This window comes from Crocodylus porosus, unplaced genomic scaffold (assembly GCF_001723895.1).
Source record: "Crocodylus porosus isolate Cpor-Errol unplaced genomic scaffold, CroPor_comp1, whole genome shotgun sequence".
NCBI classification, from domain to species: domain Eukaryota; kingdom Metazoa; phylum Chordata; order Crocodylia; family Crocodylidae; genus Crocodylus; species Crocodylus porosus.
Genome location: NW_017728907.1, coordinates 44,551,663 through 44,571,211, shown reverse-complemented (window position 1 = coordinate 44,571,211; position 19,549 = coordinate 44,551,663). Strand labels below are relative to the sequence as shown.

Genomic DNA, 19,549 nt, shown 5'->3' with positions numbered 1-19,549 from the left:
CCCTCTGCCAGCTTGTGACCGTTATTCCTGGTCACTCCTGGCGGTGCTCGGGGGAACAGTGCTCCCCCAGTGCCTGCTGATCCCCCCTGACTAGTTTGTAGCAGGCCACAAGATCCCCCTCAGCCTTCTCCTGTGGAGGCTGAACAGGTTCAGGTCCCGTAGCCTCTCCTCATAGGGCCTTGTAGCAGGGCACTAGGGCGCCTGCTACTGAATGCTAGTGAATGGGCTAAGCTGCCACTCAGCAGGGCAGCAGGTGAGAGTTACCATGGTAAAAGAGTGGGTCAGCTGACCACCAGGGGGCAGGGCCTGGCCTTTATAAACAGAGAAGGCTAAGGCTAGGGCCAGTTCCCTCCTGGCAGGAGCAGGAGCAGGAGCAGGAGCAGGAGCAGGAGCAGGAGCAGGAGCAGGAGCAGGAGCAGGAGCAGGAGCTTGGCGCGGCGCGAGCTAATCAGACAGAGTCCAGGGTTACAGCCTGACTGGCCGCATGATGAGATGGGGTCTGGTGAAGAGCTGAGTGAGTGTGGACTTAGGGTTACAAGCCAGGAGGCTTCTTGTGTTTGTGTTATAGCTGTCTGGCTCATGGTTTAGTTATGGTTATACTGGAGGACTGGGTGAGACTGTAGGGGAGTGAGGAGGCCTCGTGGGGGCTCCCCAGTAGTTTGGGGGTTCCTGGTGCCCATTAGGGGCACAGCAAGTGGTGTCAGGGTGGCACGGTGTTTGGTGTCACAGGGGGAGAGCGCCGGAGAAGTGCTTGGCATGTGGGGTTGGGACCCCAGCCCGCAAGGGCGATTGCCCAGTAGGGCACACGACCCGGAGGAAGGGTCAGGCACGGCTATGGGCCACCTCAGCCGGAGCGTGAGAGGTGTGGCACAGCGCGGAAAGCGCGGCATAGGCCCCGGGAGGGCGAGAAGCACGGCGTAAGCCCTGAGAGGGTGAGGGAGTGCAGGAAGCACGGCACAGGCCTCAGAGGGGGTGAGAAGTGCGGGAAGCGCAGTACAGGCCTAGAGGGCATGCGGCACAAGCGCGAGAGGAGCGGCATAGGCCCAGAGAGGGCGGGAAGCCCAGAGGGGGTGAGATGCCCCAGAGAGGACGAGGAGCGTGGGAAGCGCAAAACAGGGCCCAGCGGGGGTGTTGCCAGGTGCATGACCAGCCCAGAGGCACCAGTAAAAGGGCGCAGGTTGTGCAGCAAGCCCGGAGGTGCCGGAAAGGGGCACCAGTGAGGAGCCCCGGAGTTAGGGGGGTAGTGAGGAGCCCCGGAGTTAGGGGGGTAGTGAGGGGCTCAGGGTGAGGAGGGGCGATGAGGAGCCCCGAGAGGGAGAAGGGGTGGCAAGGGGCCCTGAAGGCAGACAACGGGCCGTGGCATAATAACATGGCCCAGGACAGATTACACTGGCACCATCGGCGAGGTTTGGGCTGCGGTGCAGGGGAGGAAAAGGAGCCGCAGACAGCGCCCCCCATCATCGGGGCGCGCACGAATGGGCAGCTTCCCGCTAATTCCAATTATCCATCACTTATAAATAAGATGAAGGCATGGCAAGCGAGAATAGGTGGGCGGTCGGCCCATTACAGGGGGGCAGAGCCGCGTGTCTGGAGAGGCTCCAAAAGTGGCACCCCTGTCACAGGCCTGCCCTGCTGCCCCCTGATCATGTGAGTGTCCCTCCCCTGGACCCTCTCCATGTTGTCCACATCCCTCCTGAAGTGTGGTGCCCAGAACTGGATGCAGTACTCCACCTGCGGCCTGACCAGTGCCGCACAGAGAGGGAGGATCACCTCCCTGGACCTGCTCAAGATGCATCTATGGATGCATGACAAGGTGCAGTTGGCCTTCCTGACTGCATCCCCACACTGCCTGCCAATATTCATCTTGGCACCAATGATGACTCCAAGATCCTTATTAGCACAGAGGCAGAAGAGAAGGGAGTTCCACAGCCTGCAGATATGGTGCAGGTTGTTCTTCCCCAGGTGCATCACTTTGCACCTGTCAGTGTTGAATCCCATCCTATTCTCATCCGTCCACCTCTGTAACCTGTCTAGGTCCGATTGCAGCCTATTGCTCCCTTCTAGCATGCCTAAATCCCCCACATCTTAGTGTCATCTGCAGATTTGAACAGGGTGCTTTTTACCCCCTCGTCCAAGTCACTGATGAAGATGTTGAACAGTGTGGGCCCAGGACTGAGCCCTGGGCGACCCTACTGCCCACATCCCTCCAGGTCGAAAATGACCCCTCCACCACCACGGTCTAGGTGCAGCCCTCCAGCCAGTTGGTGACCCATTGACTGTGTGGGTGTCGATACTACAGTTCCCCCTGTTTCTTAATGAGAACGGGGTGAGAGACCAGGAGGACTACATCTACTGCTACCCCCGTATATAGGGATTTGGTGACCTGGTTGTAGAAGGCCACCAGGTTGGTCTGACAGGACCTGCCGCTAATGAACCCATGTTGGTTGCCCCTGAGCATAATCAGTCCCTCAAATCAGTCCCTAGTAACACATGAGGTGACCCCTGTGCAATTGCCATGACCTCTTAGAACTGGTGATGGTGAACCATTTCTGGTGTACTTTTGCACCACGGGTGCCTGCACCTGCACTGGCTCCCCGTCCCCATCCAGGGGCAGGGTCCAGGCCGTGCTCTGTGGCTGCCTCTGAGGGTTGTGCCCAGAGGCCCAGACACCTCCCGCTGCAGTGGTGGTTGGTGGGGGGCCTTCTCCCCCTGGCTTCAGGAAGGGCATCAGGCCACCCGATCCACTGTCCGGTGTTTCCCCAAGCAGCTGGATTAGCAATCACTGAGGGCTTGGGACTCCTCTACGATCTGAGAGCTGCAGCCAGACACGTTCAGAGCGGCTCCAACCTGCCCGGGACGGGAGTGGGCTCCCTTGGGGCGGCCCGGCTCGAACAGGTCGGTAACGATGACCCCGGGCCCAGGGGATGAACTCGTCCGCCCCTGCAGACAGCTCATGTCTAACCCCGGGTCTCACCAAGGCACCAACCCCCGGGGTTCCCCTGCCGGCGGCCCCGCTCGGCCCGGCCCGGCGGGCGTCCACCTGCCGCCAGCGCCGGGCACCAGCCCGTGGGTAAGCGCTGCGACCGGCCGGCGCCCGCGCTGCCCCGCCGCTCCTGAATGCGAGCGCTGCTCGGCGTGCAGCAGGACGGCCTCGGGGCTCTGCGTGTGTCGGGCCCGGGCCACGGCTGTAGCCTGGACTGGGCCGCTGCTCTGCCGGGGCCGACCCGCAGCTCCGGGCTGGGCGGTCAGGCCCCGCGCGGCGGAGGAAGCGATCCCCGCCCCATCGGGCGGCGCGCTCGCACCGCGGCCTTCGCCGCCTCCGCGCGGGGCCTGCACCTCCCCCCGCCGGCCAGCATAGCGCGTGCGCGACAGAGCGGCTCCCGGACGTGACGTCACGCGCGGCCCGCGGAGAACGGAGCGCAGCCGCGGGGCGAGTGCTGCCACATCGAGAGGTGGGGCCTTTTCCGTCGGAGGGGGGGTGGCCGGGGCGCGCGCGGCGGAGCTGCAGGCCCTAAGGCACGGCCCGGACCCGCCCCCTCCCCTCCGCTTCCCGCCCGCGTCCTGCCTCCTGCGCGCTGAGGGGAGGTCAGCGCGGGGCTCCCGGGGGAATGGACGGGGCTGGCGGGGGCTGAGGGGAGGTCAGTGCGGGGCTCCTGGGGGAGTGAGCGGGGCTGAGGGGAGGTCAGCGCGAGGCTCCTCGGACCCGAGTGCAGAAGCAGGGCAGCTCCTGACAGCTGTGGTGCTGTTGGCAGGTCTCGGTGGGGGATGATGGCTCAGGCCTCCGCATCGCTGCAGGATTTAATCCGGGAGGATTTCCTGACCTGTAAGATCTGCTATGAGCTGTACATGGTGCCGAAGATCCTGCCATGCCTCCACAGCTACTGCCAGCGATGCCTGGAGCCACTGCTGAAGGATGGAGCCCTGCACTGTCCGGAGTGCCGGCTGAAGACGGACACCCCCGGCGGGGCCTCTGCTCTGAAAACCAACTTCTTCATCAACAGCCTCCTGGAGCTATTCCAGCTCAAGCACAAGCGTGACCTGGCCTGCACCATCTGCTCCGACGCCCAGAGGACCCAGCCTGCCACCGCCCGCTGCCTGGACTGCAAAGACTTCTTGTGCCAGACCTGCGCACAGGGCCACTGCTGCTCCCGCCTCACCCTGCACCACAAGGTGGTGAAGCTGGAGCAGTTCTTTGCTGGGGAGCATGATGCCGAGCTGAGGCTTCTGCAGGAGCTGTGCTGCCAGGACCACCAGCAGGAAGCGCTGCGGTTCTTCTGCGACACCTGTGGTGCTCCCATCTGCAGGGACTGCCGCATGCTGGACCACTTTGAGCACAAGGTGGTGTCCATGGCCAGCGCCGTGCAGCGGGAGCGGCCTGCTGTGGAGCAACTGATCGAGAGCCTGGGGGGAACCATTGTTGGCATCTCTGAGCAGGAGAAGACTGTGTGGATGGCAATGGACATGCTGGAAGCAGCAGGTAAGAACATCAAGGAGACGATCACTAAATATGTGGAAGACCTCAGTGCCTACCTCCACGCCCAGAAGGACGCTGCATTGGGCGAGCTGTCAGCTTTCCTGACCCTGGAGATGGAGAGGTATCAGCAGGTGAAGGAGGAGCTGCAGAACCAGAGAGACAAAGCCATCAGCACAAGGGAGTTCTCCCAGAGGATCCTGGATGTGGGGAAGGATTATGAGATCCTCCATTTGGAGGGTATGATAAGGAACAGGATCCAGGAACTCCAGGCATACACCCCACAGGAGCTAAAGAGGCAAGTCCCTAAACTGACCATTTCCTGGGACAAGCCGACGGGGCGCTCAGAAGCAGCACTCTTCAGCCTGGCTTTTCCCAGGCAGCAGCTGGAAGCAGATGTGGAGGCTGACACTTTTGAGGCTGGCAACAAGAGGCCTGTGTCACTCAGGGAGGGATTTGATGGTGACATCGACTCATCCCTTGACTCAGAGGAGGACTACTGTCTGAGCTCTGATGAGAGGGTGCTTTCCACCCCTGAGGCAAGCCTTTCCCCATGCAGAAGGCATGGGCTGCAGCCTGTGTGTGTCTGTACCTTTGAGGTAGAACAATACCCCTCTTATTCAAAGCCTAGCATCTCGGGGATCGCAGTCCTGCCACACAAGGATGGCTATCTCCTCCTGGACCAGGCAAATGAGGAGATAAGGCAGTACAATATTAAAGGGGTTCTCCAGAAGTCAATACCTTTGCTGGATCGTGACACAGGCTTCTGCGGTATTTCAGTCTGTGGAGACACCTTGGCCTGCTCCTCAGACACATACCTCTTCTTCTTGACGCTGGATGGCAAGTTCCTGCGCAAGCTGTGGCTAAGGGGAAGTGAGTCCTCCTATGCTCTCGCATCCTACAAGGACTCCTATGTTGCTGTCAGTGAGGGGACGCTCTGCTCCATCTCCCTGTACAGCCCCTCCGGGCACTGTGTGGGCAGAGTGAAACCTCCGGATTACGAGGATGGGAAGTTCTTGTTTGTTGCTGTCAATGCCTGGGAGGAATTCATCGTCTCAGACTTTGTCAAGAAGCAGGTTCTCATCCTCAAGAAGTCTGGGCAGATCCTCAATGTGCTGAAGGGGCCACACTCACCACTTTCGAAGCCATTCAGTGTCTGTGTGGATGCCCTCGGCAATATTTTTGTGGTTGATCAGTTCCAGGTGATTAAATTCTCAAGAGACGGCAGGAGAGGGGAGGAGATATTGAGCAGCCAGAGGCAACGGAAGAGGCCCCGGGTCATCACCGTGGATCTGGATGGGCGCCTCGTCCTGGTGCGGGAAGACTGCCATGTCCAAATTTTTTGGCCCTAGCATTGTCCGTGGAGCCTGAATTGAGTGTCCAAATCTGGTTCTGCAGTCCTGGGTCTGAGCCCTTTTCTTCATAGCATGAGCATGGTCACCTCCAGGTGCATTATGGAGCCTTGGCGGGGACAGCAAGGAACAGCAGAGCAGGGGGTCCAGTCTGGAATCTCTGCTTCAAGGGCTCTGAAAATGATGGGGCAGTGGGGGAATCATTCACTACCTGAAACAAGGTCCATGCTACTGATGCTTGTCTCCTCCCCTGACACCAGGGATTACAGGGATGCTGCAGCATGGCAGAGCCAGCTCCACCTGACCTGCAGATTGTGCTATAGAAAGAGCAGCTGAGAGACACCTTGGCTTGCCCTGTGTTTGGAAGTTGGCTCTGGGGGAGGTCTTTGAATTGTTTCACTGTAACATGACAGCCTGACACCATTCAGAGCCATAAGCCAGCAGGAAGTGTCAGATTCTGACTTGCTGCCCTGGGGCATAGCCCAGATGAAGGGCTGCTTCATCTCCACTGGTCTCACTGAGAATCAGCTCCACGTAGAGCTCATCATCTCAACCCCTTCAGCTTCAGCCTCTCCTCTCTGCAGGGGTCAGCATCCTCATTGCCTTGAGCAGGTTGACCAGAAATGACAAAGAAATCTAATGCCTGCCAGGGAGGGAGGGATCTGGGTCTGAGGAGAGTGGTTAGGCTGCCTGGATAAGGGACTGCATTCAGAGAGTCCAAGCCCAAAGCCCTCTGCTGTGCGAGCGGTGAGGACTGAAGGGGTACTCGCCAGTGGGGCAGCAGTGATAGTTTCCGTCCCCAGGTGTAGAGGGTGATGGCTTCCAACATTCCTCTCCTGATGATCCTGCCAGACCCTGGCAGTGCAGCCGGTGCTTGGGGGAGAGCAGGGTGCAGGCAGTCTTGGCATATGTGTACATTTGGGACCGCAGACTGCACAGTTGTTACTACATTCCAGCATCTCCTGTCACTACTGTGCAAGCAGGCACATGAGCCAGAAGTGAGCATGGCTAAGCGTGAGCCACCTTCCAAGATGTCTTTGCACTTTGCTTGAATGAAGCCCATGGCAGGTCCTTTGAAGGAGCCTGGCAGTGGGCAAGAGAACAAAGGAGCTCAGAGCTCTTCCCTGGGTCAGCTTTGTTGCTACTGGAGTGCTTGTGCTTGGAGGCAGTGGCAGGGGCACTGTCTGGGAGCTGTACAAGCCCAGAGGCTAAACAATTGTGCTTTCTGGCACCACATCAGTTGTGTTTTCAGGAGATGTGTGTTCCCTTGCATGCCCCATGCACATGTCCACACCAGTCAGCACTCCTGCCCACACAAGCCGCTTCTCTCCTGCTGTGGTGCACATGGAGCCTGGTGCCTCTGCAAGGTTCCCATGACCAGAATCATTCCCCACCACACCTGCATCCTTTCTTTAGTCCCTCTCCAAGGTGCATGGGAAGGGGCTCTCCTTCCTCCCTTGCTGCATCTGCAATGATGCACTGCATGTGTGAGGCTCAGGGACCCCTGCAGAGCTGAGTCAGGCACTTGGCACGTCCTGGGCTCCAGCTGGGTCCTGCACATGCAATCTGAAGCCAGCTGTGCCAGTGTGGGCCAGGCAGTGCAGCTCCCAGCTCCTACCCTCCCTGGGTGTGATGACTGGCTTCAGTCCCTGCAGGCTGGTGGGAGGGAGGGGGGCTGCTCTTTGGCACCAAGGGACAGTCCCTGCTGTGCTGCAGGATGTGATGCTACTGCACATAGAGCTGAGTTCCATGGGCTACTCGTAGCCATGTCCCACTGTCACTTGTGTGTGACTGCTGTCTGCCTCCGCTGCCACCTTCCTCCTAGTGTCACATCACCAGCCTCCCCCCTGCTGAACATTGCTCTGAGGAGGGGGTAGTGGGGTGCAGTGCCTGCACTGTGCATCCTCCTAGACCAGCCTGTCTTTTCTAGAGTGGGTCTCACTGCAAACATGGTGAAAGCCCAGAGTTGCAGCTTCTCATCACCGAGATGCCAGCTGGGTCATGATGCTCAGCCAGCAGCACTTGTCTCCCATTCAGGCTGCAGGAGTGTTTGCATGGAGCTGGGAATGGGAGGCTGGGTTCCAAGCCTGTACCTCTTTTGTACCTCAAGTCTGTACCTCTTTTGTAATAAATTCCTCTTTCCCTGTCAGGATGTGCAAGTTTCCTTTATGGCATGCTGGGGCCATGTTCTCTACCACTAGTGTTTACAGATGTGTCAGCTTCTGCACTTTTGTAGTGTGGGGAGTGTTCCCACTTGCCTGGCTGCAGTCTCTGCCTGTGGATGTGCAGCCCTGCCCTCAACCCCTGGCAGCGGGAGCAAGGCCCGGGGGGCTTGGGGACCGGCTCCAGGAGCGTCAGGTTCTGCCTGCAAGGTCTGAGTAGATGAGCCCAAAGCCCTCTTGGGAACAACCAATGCAGAGTGTGCTCCTGGAAGCTGTGAGCAGCAAGTCCAGGAGCAGCCTCTTTACCATTGCTGCTGAGGTAGAGGAGAGCCAGCAAGACTGGCGGTTGGAGGGGGAGGTCATAGAGAACCTCCAGGGGTCACATCTAGCCCAACCCCTGCCTGAGGCAGGATCAGCCCTGTCCAAACCAGCCCAGACAACCATACTTTAAACTGCATAAGACTGCCTTAAACCCTGATGCACCATGGACCTAACACCGGAGCCTGCCACAGGCAAAGCAGCCAGTGTCCTGCTTCTATAAAAAGTTATCAATATATGCTCTGGGCATGGAGGTAGGTCTTGGGCAAAGACCATGTCCCCTGCTACAGAGGAAGGCAGTGCCCCCTGCCCCCAGTCTGTACCATCTGACCATGGGGTAAAATTCCTTTCCATTCCCAAATGTGGTGTCAGTCTGACCTTGAGCAGAAGGTTAAGACCCTGTAGCCAGGAAACTGACTTTGGGCCCAGCAGAAGCATTGGCTCAGCCCAGTTAAAAGTCCCCAGCCTGGGCTGCAGCCAGAGCCCAGTGCCTTGGGGAAGGCTTAAAAACATCTTGATGTAGCAGAAGTGGGGTTGGGAGGGGAACCAGTAAAGCCCAGAAACAAGGGAAATACCTATAGTAGCACATAGGCATCACCATGCCTAGATTATCCCTGATCAGGGGCTGTCCAACTGCTGCTTGAACCCCTCTGGTGATGGAGAATCCAGCCCTTCCCAGCAATCTGTTCCACTGCCTCACTTTTCCTGCAGTGATGGTTTTCTAGTTATCCAATATAAACTTACTTTGCTGCAACTTCCAACTATTGGTCTGCATCCTCCTCTCTGCAGCAAAACAGTAAAGGTGCTTTTCCTCTTCTCCATTGCAGCCATTCAAGTTTTTGCAGACTGCTGTCATGTCTCCTCTTAAGTGCCTTTTATGCAAGCTGAACATGCCCAGCTCCTTCAGCTTATCCTGATCTGACTTGCCTTCCAAGCCCTTGATCCTTTTTTTTTTTGCTGCAATGGACCTTCTCTACATCCTTTTTAAAATGTGGAGCCCCAAACCACGCAGTATCGATGTGAGGCCTGACCAGTGTTGAGTAGAGAGGTGTGATCACCTCCATGTCTTGTACCTAATGCATTTGTCCACGCTGAATGTCATCCTGTTAGCTCTAGTCTAACTTTCCAATTTGCTGAGAGCTGGACACCTCAGAAACACAGATGTTGTCCACACAGATGGGTTCATTGTTCACTCCTTATCTGGCACTCACATTGGGCCTGTCCCTGGAGTCCTTTCCAAACAGGCTGGAAGAAGCAGACCTGGCTCAGGGTAGAGACCCCACCCACCCAAGGACAATGCTGACATAGGGGAGGAAGGTGGAACAGAGCTGGAAGCTTCGTGTTCTGGTGTCTGAACTCTCGTTTGTGCACTCCCCAGTGGGGGATGAGGAAAGCAGCAACCAGAGGGTGGGGGGGCCCGGGGAGGTGTCATGTCAGGCAATCTAATTGCCTTTTATGATCAGGTCACAAAGGCAATGGATGCAGGTGTCGCTGTGGACGTAGTCTTTCTAGACTTCAGCAAGGCCTTTGACACCGTGTCCCACCCCATCCTCTTTAAAAAACTAGGCGACTGTGGCATTGATTCCTACACAGTCAGATGGATTGCAGATTGGCTCAAGGGTCGTACTCAGAGGGTGGTGGTGGACGGGTCATATTCAACCTGGGGGGGAAGTGGGCAGCGGAGTCCCCCAGGGCTCAGTCCTTGGGCCCACGCTGTTCAATTTCTTCATCAGTGATTTGGATGATGGGGTGAAAAGCAATCTGTTTAAATTCGCTGATGATACCAAAATTTGGGGTGAGGTGAGCACGCTAGTAGGGAGGGAAAGATTGCAGCAGATCTGGATAGGTTACAGGAGTGGGCTAACATTAACAGGATGCGTTTCAATACTGACAAGTGCAGGGGTCTGCACTTAGGCAGCAGGATCCAGCAGCACACTTATAGAATGGGAAACTCCCTTCTTGAGAGCACGGAGGCAGAAAGGGATCTTGGAGTCATTACTGACTCCAAGATGAACATGGGCCGACAATGCGAGGTCACAGTTGGCAGGAGTAACCAGACCTTGTCGTGCATCTACAGGTGCATCTCAAGTAGAGCCAAAAAGGTGATCCTCCCCCTCTATGCAACACTGGTCAGGCCGCAGCTGGAGTACTGCGTCCAGTTCTGGGCACCGCACTTCAGGAGGGATGTGGACAACATTGAAAGGGTCCAGAGGAGGCCACCCGCATGATCTGGGGACAACAGGGCAGACCCTACAAGGGACCTGGTCACTGTCTATAAACTCACTAGGGGGGACCAGAAGGGTTTAGGGGAGACACTGTTTCCCCTAGCACCCCCTGGCATGACAAGGAACAATGGACACAAATTATTCGAGAGTAGATTTAGATTAGACATCTGCAAGAACTACTTCACAATTAGGGCGGCTAGGATCTGGAACCAACTTCCAAGGGAAGTGGTGCTGGCTCCTAGCCTGGGGATCTTTAAGAAGAGGCTTGATGACTACCTGGCTGGGCTCATTTGAGTCCAGTCTTTTCTCCTGCCCAGGCAGGGGGTTGGACTTGAAGATCTACAAGGTCCCTTCCAACCCTACTTCTATGATTCTATGTGGATTGTCTTGCGTGGAGCTGTTTGCACTGCTGGGCCCCAGGCTGCCTGGGCACAGGCAGGAGGAGCTCTGCAGGCAGAGCCCAGGGGCTCCCCTCACTGCTGCAGCATCAAGTGGACAGGGCCAGGGTGCACTTGACTAGGACTGCTCTCACCCAGGGCAGCAGGTGCCCCAGTAATGGGACCAAGGGATCGGTATGACCATTAAGTCGTGGCACACTTCAGCAGTGCAGGTTTCTGGGGACTCCTTCAGGGACTGGAACAGTTCCCTGTCTGCATGCAACTGCTCAGGGCTTGGCAGGGGCCCCTGGAAGGAACAACAGGAGGGCAGCAGGCAGCAGGCAGGGCTGCTGCGTCTTGCCTCCACCTGGCTTGGCTCACCCCACAGCCCCCTGCCCAGGCGATGCAGCAAAGTCTCGGGACAGTTGCCTGGACCGGGCCGGCGCTACCACAGCCCTTGCCCCAACTTGGCTGCCAGGAGCCGCAGACTGTGCCCAGTGGGTGGATCCAGACCAAGGCCACATGCATGATTCAGCAACTTTATTACATTTCTCTTCCTGATACCAAACCCGAGTGAGCAAGACAGAAAGGCTGGCAGGGTAGGCCAGGGAAGCCAGTGCCCTCGAACCTATGCTTACTCCCATGAGGCTTTTCTCAAGATACTTGTCCAGGCAGGTCTCAGCCACATCCAAGGCACTAGGGAAGGCCTCAGAGATGAGCCAGTGGGGACAGAGGAGGCACAGGCATCACATGTGATGGTACAGAGACCAGCAAGGTGGCTTTGGGGCAAATATGTCAGGGCTGCAGGTGGGCCTCCTTCTGGAAACCATGGTGTCTCCACGCAGCAGGCAGAGGCATCCCCCTCAGCAGACAGGCACCAGTGTCAAGGAAGGCATTCCCGTGCACACGCATACTCTCACTCACACAGATGCACTGTGCAGCCAGGATACAGCTGGGCATTGGGGGAGATCACTGCACACCCACTCCTGGCCAGCCAGACACAGCCAGGCTCCTTCCTCCTGCAAGTACTGTTCCCAGCCCTGACACCAAGCTGCTCTGTGCCCTTGGGTGATTCACATCATCTTTGTGCTCACCGGTCCTCCCCTCCCTGGCTGGTGGGAGCAAGGGTGGGGCAGTGCTATTGCACTCAACAGAGGTGCTACATTTTAACCTGGGGAATCCAGAGGTTTGAAGGTAAGCACCAGGAGACCAAGGCAGAGCAGCACTCTGGGAAGATGCCATGGCTGCAGGGTGAACAATGCAGCTTGGGGCTGTGCCATGGCCCAGAACGTGGAGGGAGTGGTCCCACTGCACAGAGCTCAGTGGCCATAGGTGTCTGTCCCTGCCGCACTGCACTTGGGCTCAGGAGCTGCAGCCCCAAGAGAGCAGCAAGTTGTGGGCCGGGTGGGGAGGGGATGGGAGAGCGGGTTGTCAAAGTGGGCCAGGGCCAGGTCACATTCTGGGTGGACAAGCTGAGTGGAAGGTCGGAGACTGGCTGAGGATGGGTGGCAGAGGGAGAGGCTTGCACATGTGAAGGGATGCACCTGAGGACAGAAGTGAGGGGTTGCAACTCAGAGCACAGTCAGGCTGAACTCCCCCCCCCAGATGCTGCAGGGGCAAGCTCACAGCCACAGGCAGAAGCTGATACTGCTAGATCGGGCTAGGCCAGGCACGGCCCACGGACACACATGGCTGGCAGGAGGGCCAGTGGCTGAACAGATTTACAAGGCATCCGTGCAGTGCAGGGCATGGGCTGATGGCCTGGGTACCCTGTCCCTAGCGACAGGCTTGGTGCCCAGGGCAGCAACTGGCAGAGCTGCTGTGGTGCTGTGCTGAAAGCTAAGCTCTTGCACCTGACTGCAGCAGCTGCCCTTCCTGCCTGTGCCCCAGCTCCGAGTCCAGATTTACATTGCCACAATCCATCAGTGGACATCAGAGGCCACGGATTCCCCCGGGGCCAGGCTTGCAGTTATAATAATGGCTCTCTGCACCCCGCGCCACAGGCAAAACAAGGACATGCCCAGTGCTGAGCCACAGAGCTCCAGCCTCACCCTGACAGCATAGACATCACTTGCACCAGTTCAGACATCCCATGCCCCAGAAGCTACCACACAGACAACTGCCCCCAGCTCATACTGAGCACTGATGCCTCTTAGTCACATGCCCCAGGAAAATCCCACATGAACACCCCTGGGCCAGCACCCCCCAGCCACATGCCTGGATGCACCACTGCCCTCCCCCTGTCATGGGTCACAGGGCCCCTGGCCATGTTCCCACCACACACCGTTCTCTGCCTGGGGTGTCTGAAGGGGGGGGGGGGCGGTTCACTCTCATAGCATCTCAGTCAGATGCCCACTTGCAACATCTCAGTCAGACCTGACAGGCCAGAGATGCCCACTCCCCACAGGGCTCATAGCCTGAGGTAAAGTCCAAATTCTGCTGCCTTTAGGACAAGCTGTGCATGGTGCTAGTTTGCCCAGCACCCGCCCCCCCCTGCAGACATGACCCACTCAGCCATGTGAGACCAGCCCCCCCCAAGGTAAAGTGAGGTTGGCTGTGTAGGAAGGGATGGCTGGGGGCCAGGGTCAGATGAGGTTGGCCATGCTGGAGGTGGCAGGTAGGCGCCGGTTAGCAGCAAGCTGCCCTGAGATGGTGAAGACGCTGATGTCTCTGGAGTCCAGGTCACGGGGCACAGGGGGGCAGCAGGACATCCAGAGGAGGTAGAGCAGCAGGCAAAACAGGATGGCTGCCCCTGTGGCCACCAGCACAACACCGCTAGTGAACATGCTGGCCAGGGGCCGGGCAGGGCTGAGCTGCATGGTGGTGGTGGAGAGGATGGTGAGCACCACGCCGCACACCAGCAACACCAGGGCACTGAGCAGCAGCATGATGCAGTCTGAGAAGCCACCGCTCTTGAGCAGCTCGATCTGGTTGCGGCTGCGGATGCAGTTCATGTCCTGGATGGCAGAGCTCAGCAGCTGCTTCAGTAGCACCAGCAGGGCCAGGAGGCACAGTGTGGTGCCCACCGCCAGCCGCCACTCCCCAGACCGGCTGCTGGTGCTGTAGAGTAGCACAATGCCCCCGGCACCACAGGCCAGGATCAACACCACAGCCACACCGTAGCACAGGATCGACCGCTTTGGGTCCTGGAACCACCACAGCTCCACGTGCTCCTCCAGGAGATTCCTCTGGATGTGGCCAGCATCTGCAGGCGCCCTGGGGGCACTGAGCTGCTCCAGCTCTGGCATGGCGAGCTCTGGGGAAAGAATGCGTGGCAGGGATCACAGTGACGGTGGTGGTACCGGTGAGGGCTGCAGCATGTCCTCAGGTGCAGGTGGCTCTCAGTCTCCTGCTGTGGTGCCCCTGGATATGGACTGTCAGAGCCACAGTGCCTGGGACAGCCCTGGGAGCTGCTGTCTGCCTGCTAGGAATCCTGGCAGGACCGTGGGGCTTAGCCCCATCCCCAGTACAGCAGCCTGAGGTTCCTCCAGACAGCTGGTGGAGGGGAGGCGGGGGGTTGTGTCTCAGGCCCTGCCCTGCTGGGTTAAATCACCTGGAAACAGCCAGAAAAGAAGCAGACGTCAGAAGGATCCACACCCCACTTGCCCCCCACGCAGGGTCCTTCTTCTGGGGGCAGGATTAGGCTCCTCTTGTGGAGACCGGCTCCCTGTAGTCTTGGTCAGGTGCCCAGGGACTCCACTTACTAGGCGATGCCTGGATGCCCCCTTGCCGCCTCTCTGTGCTGCTAGAGTGTCCTGCTGGGCCAGGGCTGGGGCCATCCAGTCCCGAGGCTGCTTGCCTGGGTGCACTTTCCTATCCCTGGCAGGGCCTGGATGCCTGCAGCTGGGCTGGCAGCCGGAGCAGTGATGGAGCAGGGCAGGGCTGTGCCCTGATAAAGCCTCATTCAGGCTCCAGCTTCACATGCTCCCTCATCAGCATCAGCCTCTTGTCACCAACTGGCTCTGCTGAGACAGACAATGGGGGCCGGGACCTGCACTTAACCCTTGCAGCACAACGCAGAGCAATGCTGGGTAGCAGCTGCTGACCTCGTCCCCCTGTGCTGCCCCCAGCCTGGGGCACTGTCCCAAGCCCCTGGCCCAGCCACAGTGATGCCTGCAACAGGAACAAAGCCACTTGGTCCCGTGGACTTGTGCCAAGTGTCCTGGCCACTCTACAGCTCTCCCGCCAGCCCTGACTTCTCCCAGCAGACAGCTCAGGCTCAGTGACCCCTGTTTGCTCCACACATTGGGGCATGCCTTCCCACCTGAGCTGCTCAACATCTGGATGCAGTAACACTGCTGGTGGATGGCAGCCAAGCACTGCACCTCCATGGCATGTCTGCACAGTGCTACTCCTGCTCTGGCCAACAGCCCTGGGCCTGCCCTACCTCCCTGTCCGCCTTGGCCCTAAAGACCCGCAACTGATAGCAGAAGCCACTGCATCTCCTGTGGACAATCCCTCCGGACCATGTTCAGGTTGCACTGATGCAGATGAGGGCAGCACTGGGACAGCAGTGGGACAGGACTGCCTGGTGGCCCCTGGAAAAAGAACCTTTCAAGATGCAAGCAAGCAGGATGAATGCATCCAGGCAGGGATCAGGGAGCCTGGCCAGTATGATTCAGAACCTGCCCAGGTCACGAAGGGAGCCAATGACAGAGGTAAAACTGGGTCTGACCTGGGTTTGTGAGCAGGGGCCACAACCACGTGGTTGATTTCAGTGCCACTTGCAGGGCCTTCTCCCCACAGCCTGCCAATGCCCCACAGCCCTGGGACCCTGTGATCTGCTTCCCCCATCACTGTATGCCCATGTGGAAACAACCCATGCAATAGGTGTGTGGTCCTGTCACCAGGCATCTCCTGCTACACACAGTGCCCAGTGTTAAGAGGCTGCACAGGCTCCCTCCCATTCTCAGAACAATGGGAGACTCCTCACATCCCCCAGTCTTTGACCAAGCTTCCTGTGTCCCTCCCAACCGTCTCCCCTCATCCCTCCACCCCGGCAGGCCAGCATAGATGCTGCCCAGCCAGGCATGCCAGGCATGCTTTACTCTGCTGCAGGAAGTGCTTTCTGCATCACAGAGAGTGGCCCCTGGCAGCCTCTCTCCAGCTGCAGCAGGTGGCCAGGGGTGGGTGGGCAAGTGCCTGAGCCAGACACTGCCTGACCGTGTCAGGATGAGCTCCCCCAGGGTCTCACCCTGGCTGTGAGAGAGCATGAGGTCACCACTGAACCATGTGCACAACAGAGCTGTTCAGGGCTTGCGCCCAGCTGAGGTCATGTGGCAGGGAGGATCCTGAGTGCATGAATTTTGCTCCAAGCTGTTGCTGTGCTGGCTTATGGAAGCTGAACTCGCTCAGGACTGACAAGACCAGTGCACAGGAACTCCTGGATCCAGGATTTCTGCATGGTCTGCAGACAGACAGAGCCCTGTTCAGCTCTAGAGCCTGGGGCTGAATGCCAGAAAAGGCCAGATCTCCAAGCAGTTCCCAGAGGAACAGTCATGTCAGCCATGACCACCAGCCTTGCTGCATCTGACATGGGGACAGCAGTGATGCCATGCACACTGTCTGGCATTGTGACTGCACTGTACCCTGCACAGGCTGTGCCACATCCAGACCAGAGGGCAGAGCCTGGGGGGGTCATGGGCTTCTTCCTGGAAGCCCTGTGCAGTCTCGTTGCTCTCCCTCTGCCCTGCTACAGCTGCAAGGCTGCCCCTTTGCCCCATGCTCACTCTACTCCCTGGGCTACTGTGCACATAGCTGCCCCATCTCATGTCTCCCCATGCAAGGGCAAGCACACTTAACCATGTGGACTCCCATGCACCACAGCATCCATGTCACTCATCTGACCTCATGAAGGAGCACCTTGGCAGGCGGGATACCTTCAAGTCAGCCGGCCTTGATGGGTTACACCCCAGGGTACTCAGGGAGCTGGTGAGCATCATAGCTCAGCCCCTGGCACAGATCTTTGAGAGCTATTGGTGCTCCGGTGAAGTGCCCGATGATTGGAAGAGGGCCAATGTGGTGCCAATCTTCAAGAAAGGGAGGAAAGTAGATCCGGCAAACTACAGGCCCATCAGCCTGACCTCTCTCCTAGGGAAGGTCCTGGAAAAGATTATCAAAGAGGCCCTCCTTAACAGACTAGCTGAAGGCAATATCCTGAGGGATACCCAGCATGGGTTTGTTGCGGGTAGGTCTTGCTTGACCAATCTCATTTCCTTTTATGACCAGGTGACCTATCACCTGGACAAGGAGGAAGAGATTGACATTGTATATCTTAACTTCAGAAAAGCCTTTGATCTGGTATCCCACGATCACCTCTTGGCTAAACTGGCTAACTGTGGCCTCAACCTCACCACAATCTGCTGGCTGGGGAATTGGCTCCGCGGTAGGACCCAGAGGGTGGTGGTCAACAGGAGCCAATCGTCTTGGTGTGCTGTGACCAGTGGGGGTCCCACAAGGCTCTATCCTAGGGCCTATTCTGTTTAACATCTTAATCAACAATGTGGACATTGTTGTCAGAAGCGGCCTGGCTAAGTTTGCCAATAACACCAAACTCTGGGGTAAAGCATCCACACCAGAAGACAGGAGGGTGATCCAGGCAGATCTTGACAGGCTCATGAAATGGGTGGACGAGAACCTGATGGTGTTCAATACCAAAAAATGCAAGGTTCTCCTCCTTGGGAGGAAAAACCTGCACCATGCTTATAGGCTTGGCAGTGCTATGCTGGCTAGCACTACAGATGAAAGGGACTTGGGTGTCATGATTGACCACAAGATGAACATGAGCCTTCAATGTGATGCTGCAGTTGGTAAAGCAACCAAAACTTTGGCTTGCATCCACAGATGCTTCTCAAGTAAATCCCGGGATGTCATTCTCCCCTTGAACTCAGCCTTGGTGAGGCCGCTGCTGGAGTACTGCGTCCAGTTTTGGCCCCACAATTCAAAAAGGATGTGGAGAAGCTTGAGAGGGTGCAGAGGAGAGCCACATGCATGATCAGGAAAGCAGACCTTATGAAGAGAGGCTGAGAGCTATGGGGCTCTTTAGCCTGGAAAAGTGCAGGCTCGGGGGGTGGTCTAGTGGCCACCTATAAGTTTATTGGGGTGCTAATCAGGAGCTGGGGGAACGTCTGTTCATCAGAGTGCCCCAAGGGATGACAAGATCGAATGGTCACAAATTCCATTGCGACTGATTCAGGCTGGACATAAGAAAGAACTTCTTCACTGTCTGAGCCCCTAAGTTTTGGAATAGACTGCTGCCGAGGTCAATCACCCACTTTGAATGCCTTCAAGAGACATTTGGATGCTTATCTTGCTGGGATCCTACAATCCCTGCTGACTTCCTGCCACTCGGGTGGGGGGGGCTGGACTTGATGATCCTCAAAAGATCCCTTCCAGCCCAAATGTCTATGAAATCACCAAGGTTAGCTCTTTGTACTGGAAAACAGGGCAGCCCTACCCTTGGGCTTCCACCCCTAGGAAAAGGGGCGACCAAGCCCACTAGTTCTTTTCTGCCTGACTTCCAGGAATTTGCCTCTGGTCCATTCTTGCCACATCCAGTGAGCTGGCTCAGCCCCAGGGCATGGCTGGGAGGCGAGTTCCTGCTGCTCTGCCCAGAGGGCTACAGCTCCTTCCCCCTGACACATGCACCCAGCCCCTTTCCACAGACCAAGTCATGACTCATGACCATGGAACCAGATGGGACCCTCAGGTCTCTCGCCATCTGGCCTCTCAGTTGGTTCCATCTCTCCCAGTTGTTCTGTGCTTGGCTCACAACTTGATTAATATGTCCTGCCCTCACATGTGGGGCAGGGACCTGCAGGGCTGTGGCCCCCTGCTGAGAGGGGTACAAACTCAGGGGCTGCCCAGGGCTCTGTCCATTGTGGGGGGTACTACCATAGTCTCCCAGCAGTGTGGATCTGGACAACATTTGGTGGTGCTGTCATCCGTTGTGCCAGGGAGGCCACCTGGGGGCATCACCAAAGTTGCTTCTGCTTTGGCATGTCTCAGATGTGTTTTTCACACAACCAACAGGGAATGAGAACACGCTGGGGCCGTTAGGGCATATTCAGCAACATCTCATACAAGCCATATGCCCTCACCAGGTGGGTCTAGCCCCAGATTCCAGAGGAAGTGCAGGCAAATGCTTCTGTTTTACAGCAGAAAGCACCAACTCTGCCAAGTCTTGGTGCTTTCTGAGCAGCTGGAAACAGCACCTGTTGTAGCCACACAGCTGATTGGCTCAGCATCCTCCTCCGTGGCATTTCTCCTCCCTGCCCCTGGCCATTTTTGCATCTTGCTCAGGTCTGGCCAGGGTACACATGGAAATGGGGCTGCCAAGACTGTGCCCCAAACAACCACCCCTTTTTGAGAGGGACCAGCCATGTCCAGAGGACTCCTGGACAGGGGTGATTGTGATGAGGCTCACTGTCTGCTGATGCTTTCTATAGTAAAGCAGATGGATTTGGTTCACTTAATTGAGGCAGCTTACCATCTTTCCCTCTCTAGGTATTTCATATATTTCATAGATTTCATAGACATCAGGGCTGGAAGAGACCTCGAGAGATCATCGAGTCCAGCCCCCTGCCCAAAGGGCAGGAAGTCAGCTGGGGTCATAGGATCCCAGCAAGATAAGCATCCAATCTAC

At 57.4% G+C, this 19,549-nt stretch overlaps 2 protein-coding genes across 5 annotated transcripts in view; one reads left to right on the top strand and one right to left on the bottom strand.

Annotated features, from left to right (window-relative positions):
* Positions 1 to 7,972, top strand: part of LOC109307379 (E3 ubiquitin-protein ligase TRIM56-like) — a 30,439-nt gene extending 22,467 nt beyond the window's left edge. For 3 of the 4 annotated variants that reach the window (XM_019531262.1, XM_019531261.1, XM_019531259.1), the window contains one exon: positions 3,753 to 7,972. In XM_019531262.1, the coding sequence (XP_019386807.1) occupies positions 3,766 to 5,823 (2,058 nt within the window). In that variant the 5' untranslated portion in view covers positions 3,753 to 3,765 and the 3' untranslated portion in view covers positions 5,824 to 7,972. Of the gene's footprint in view, positions 1 to 3,434; positions 3,453 to 3,752 lie in introns of those variants that run through there. The other variant, XM_019531263.1, reaches the window with a different exon arrangement.
* Positions 7,973 to 13,402: 5,430 nt separating this feature from the next.
* The window catches only part of TMEM125 (transmembrane protein 125), a 7,883-nt gene continuing 1,736 nt past the window's right edge, over positions 13,403 to 19,549 (bottom strand). The window contains exon 2 of the mRNA XM_019531264.1: positions 13,403 to 14,458. Coding sequence (XP_019386809.1) covers positions 13,491 to 14,153 — 663 coding nt within the window. The 5' untranslated portion in view covers positions 14,154 to 14,458 and the 3' untranslated portion in view covers positions 13,403 to 13,490. The remainder of the gene's footprint in view (positions 14,459 to 19,549) is intronic.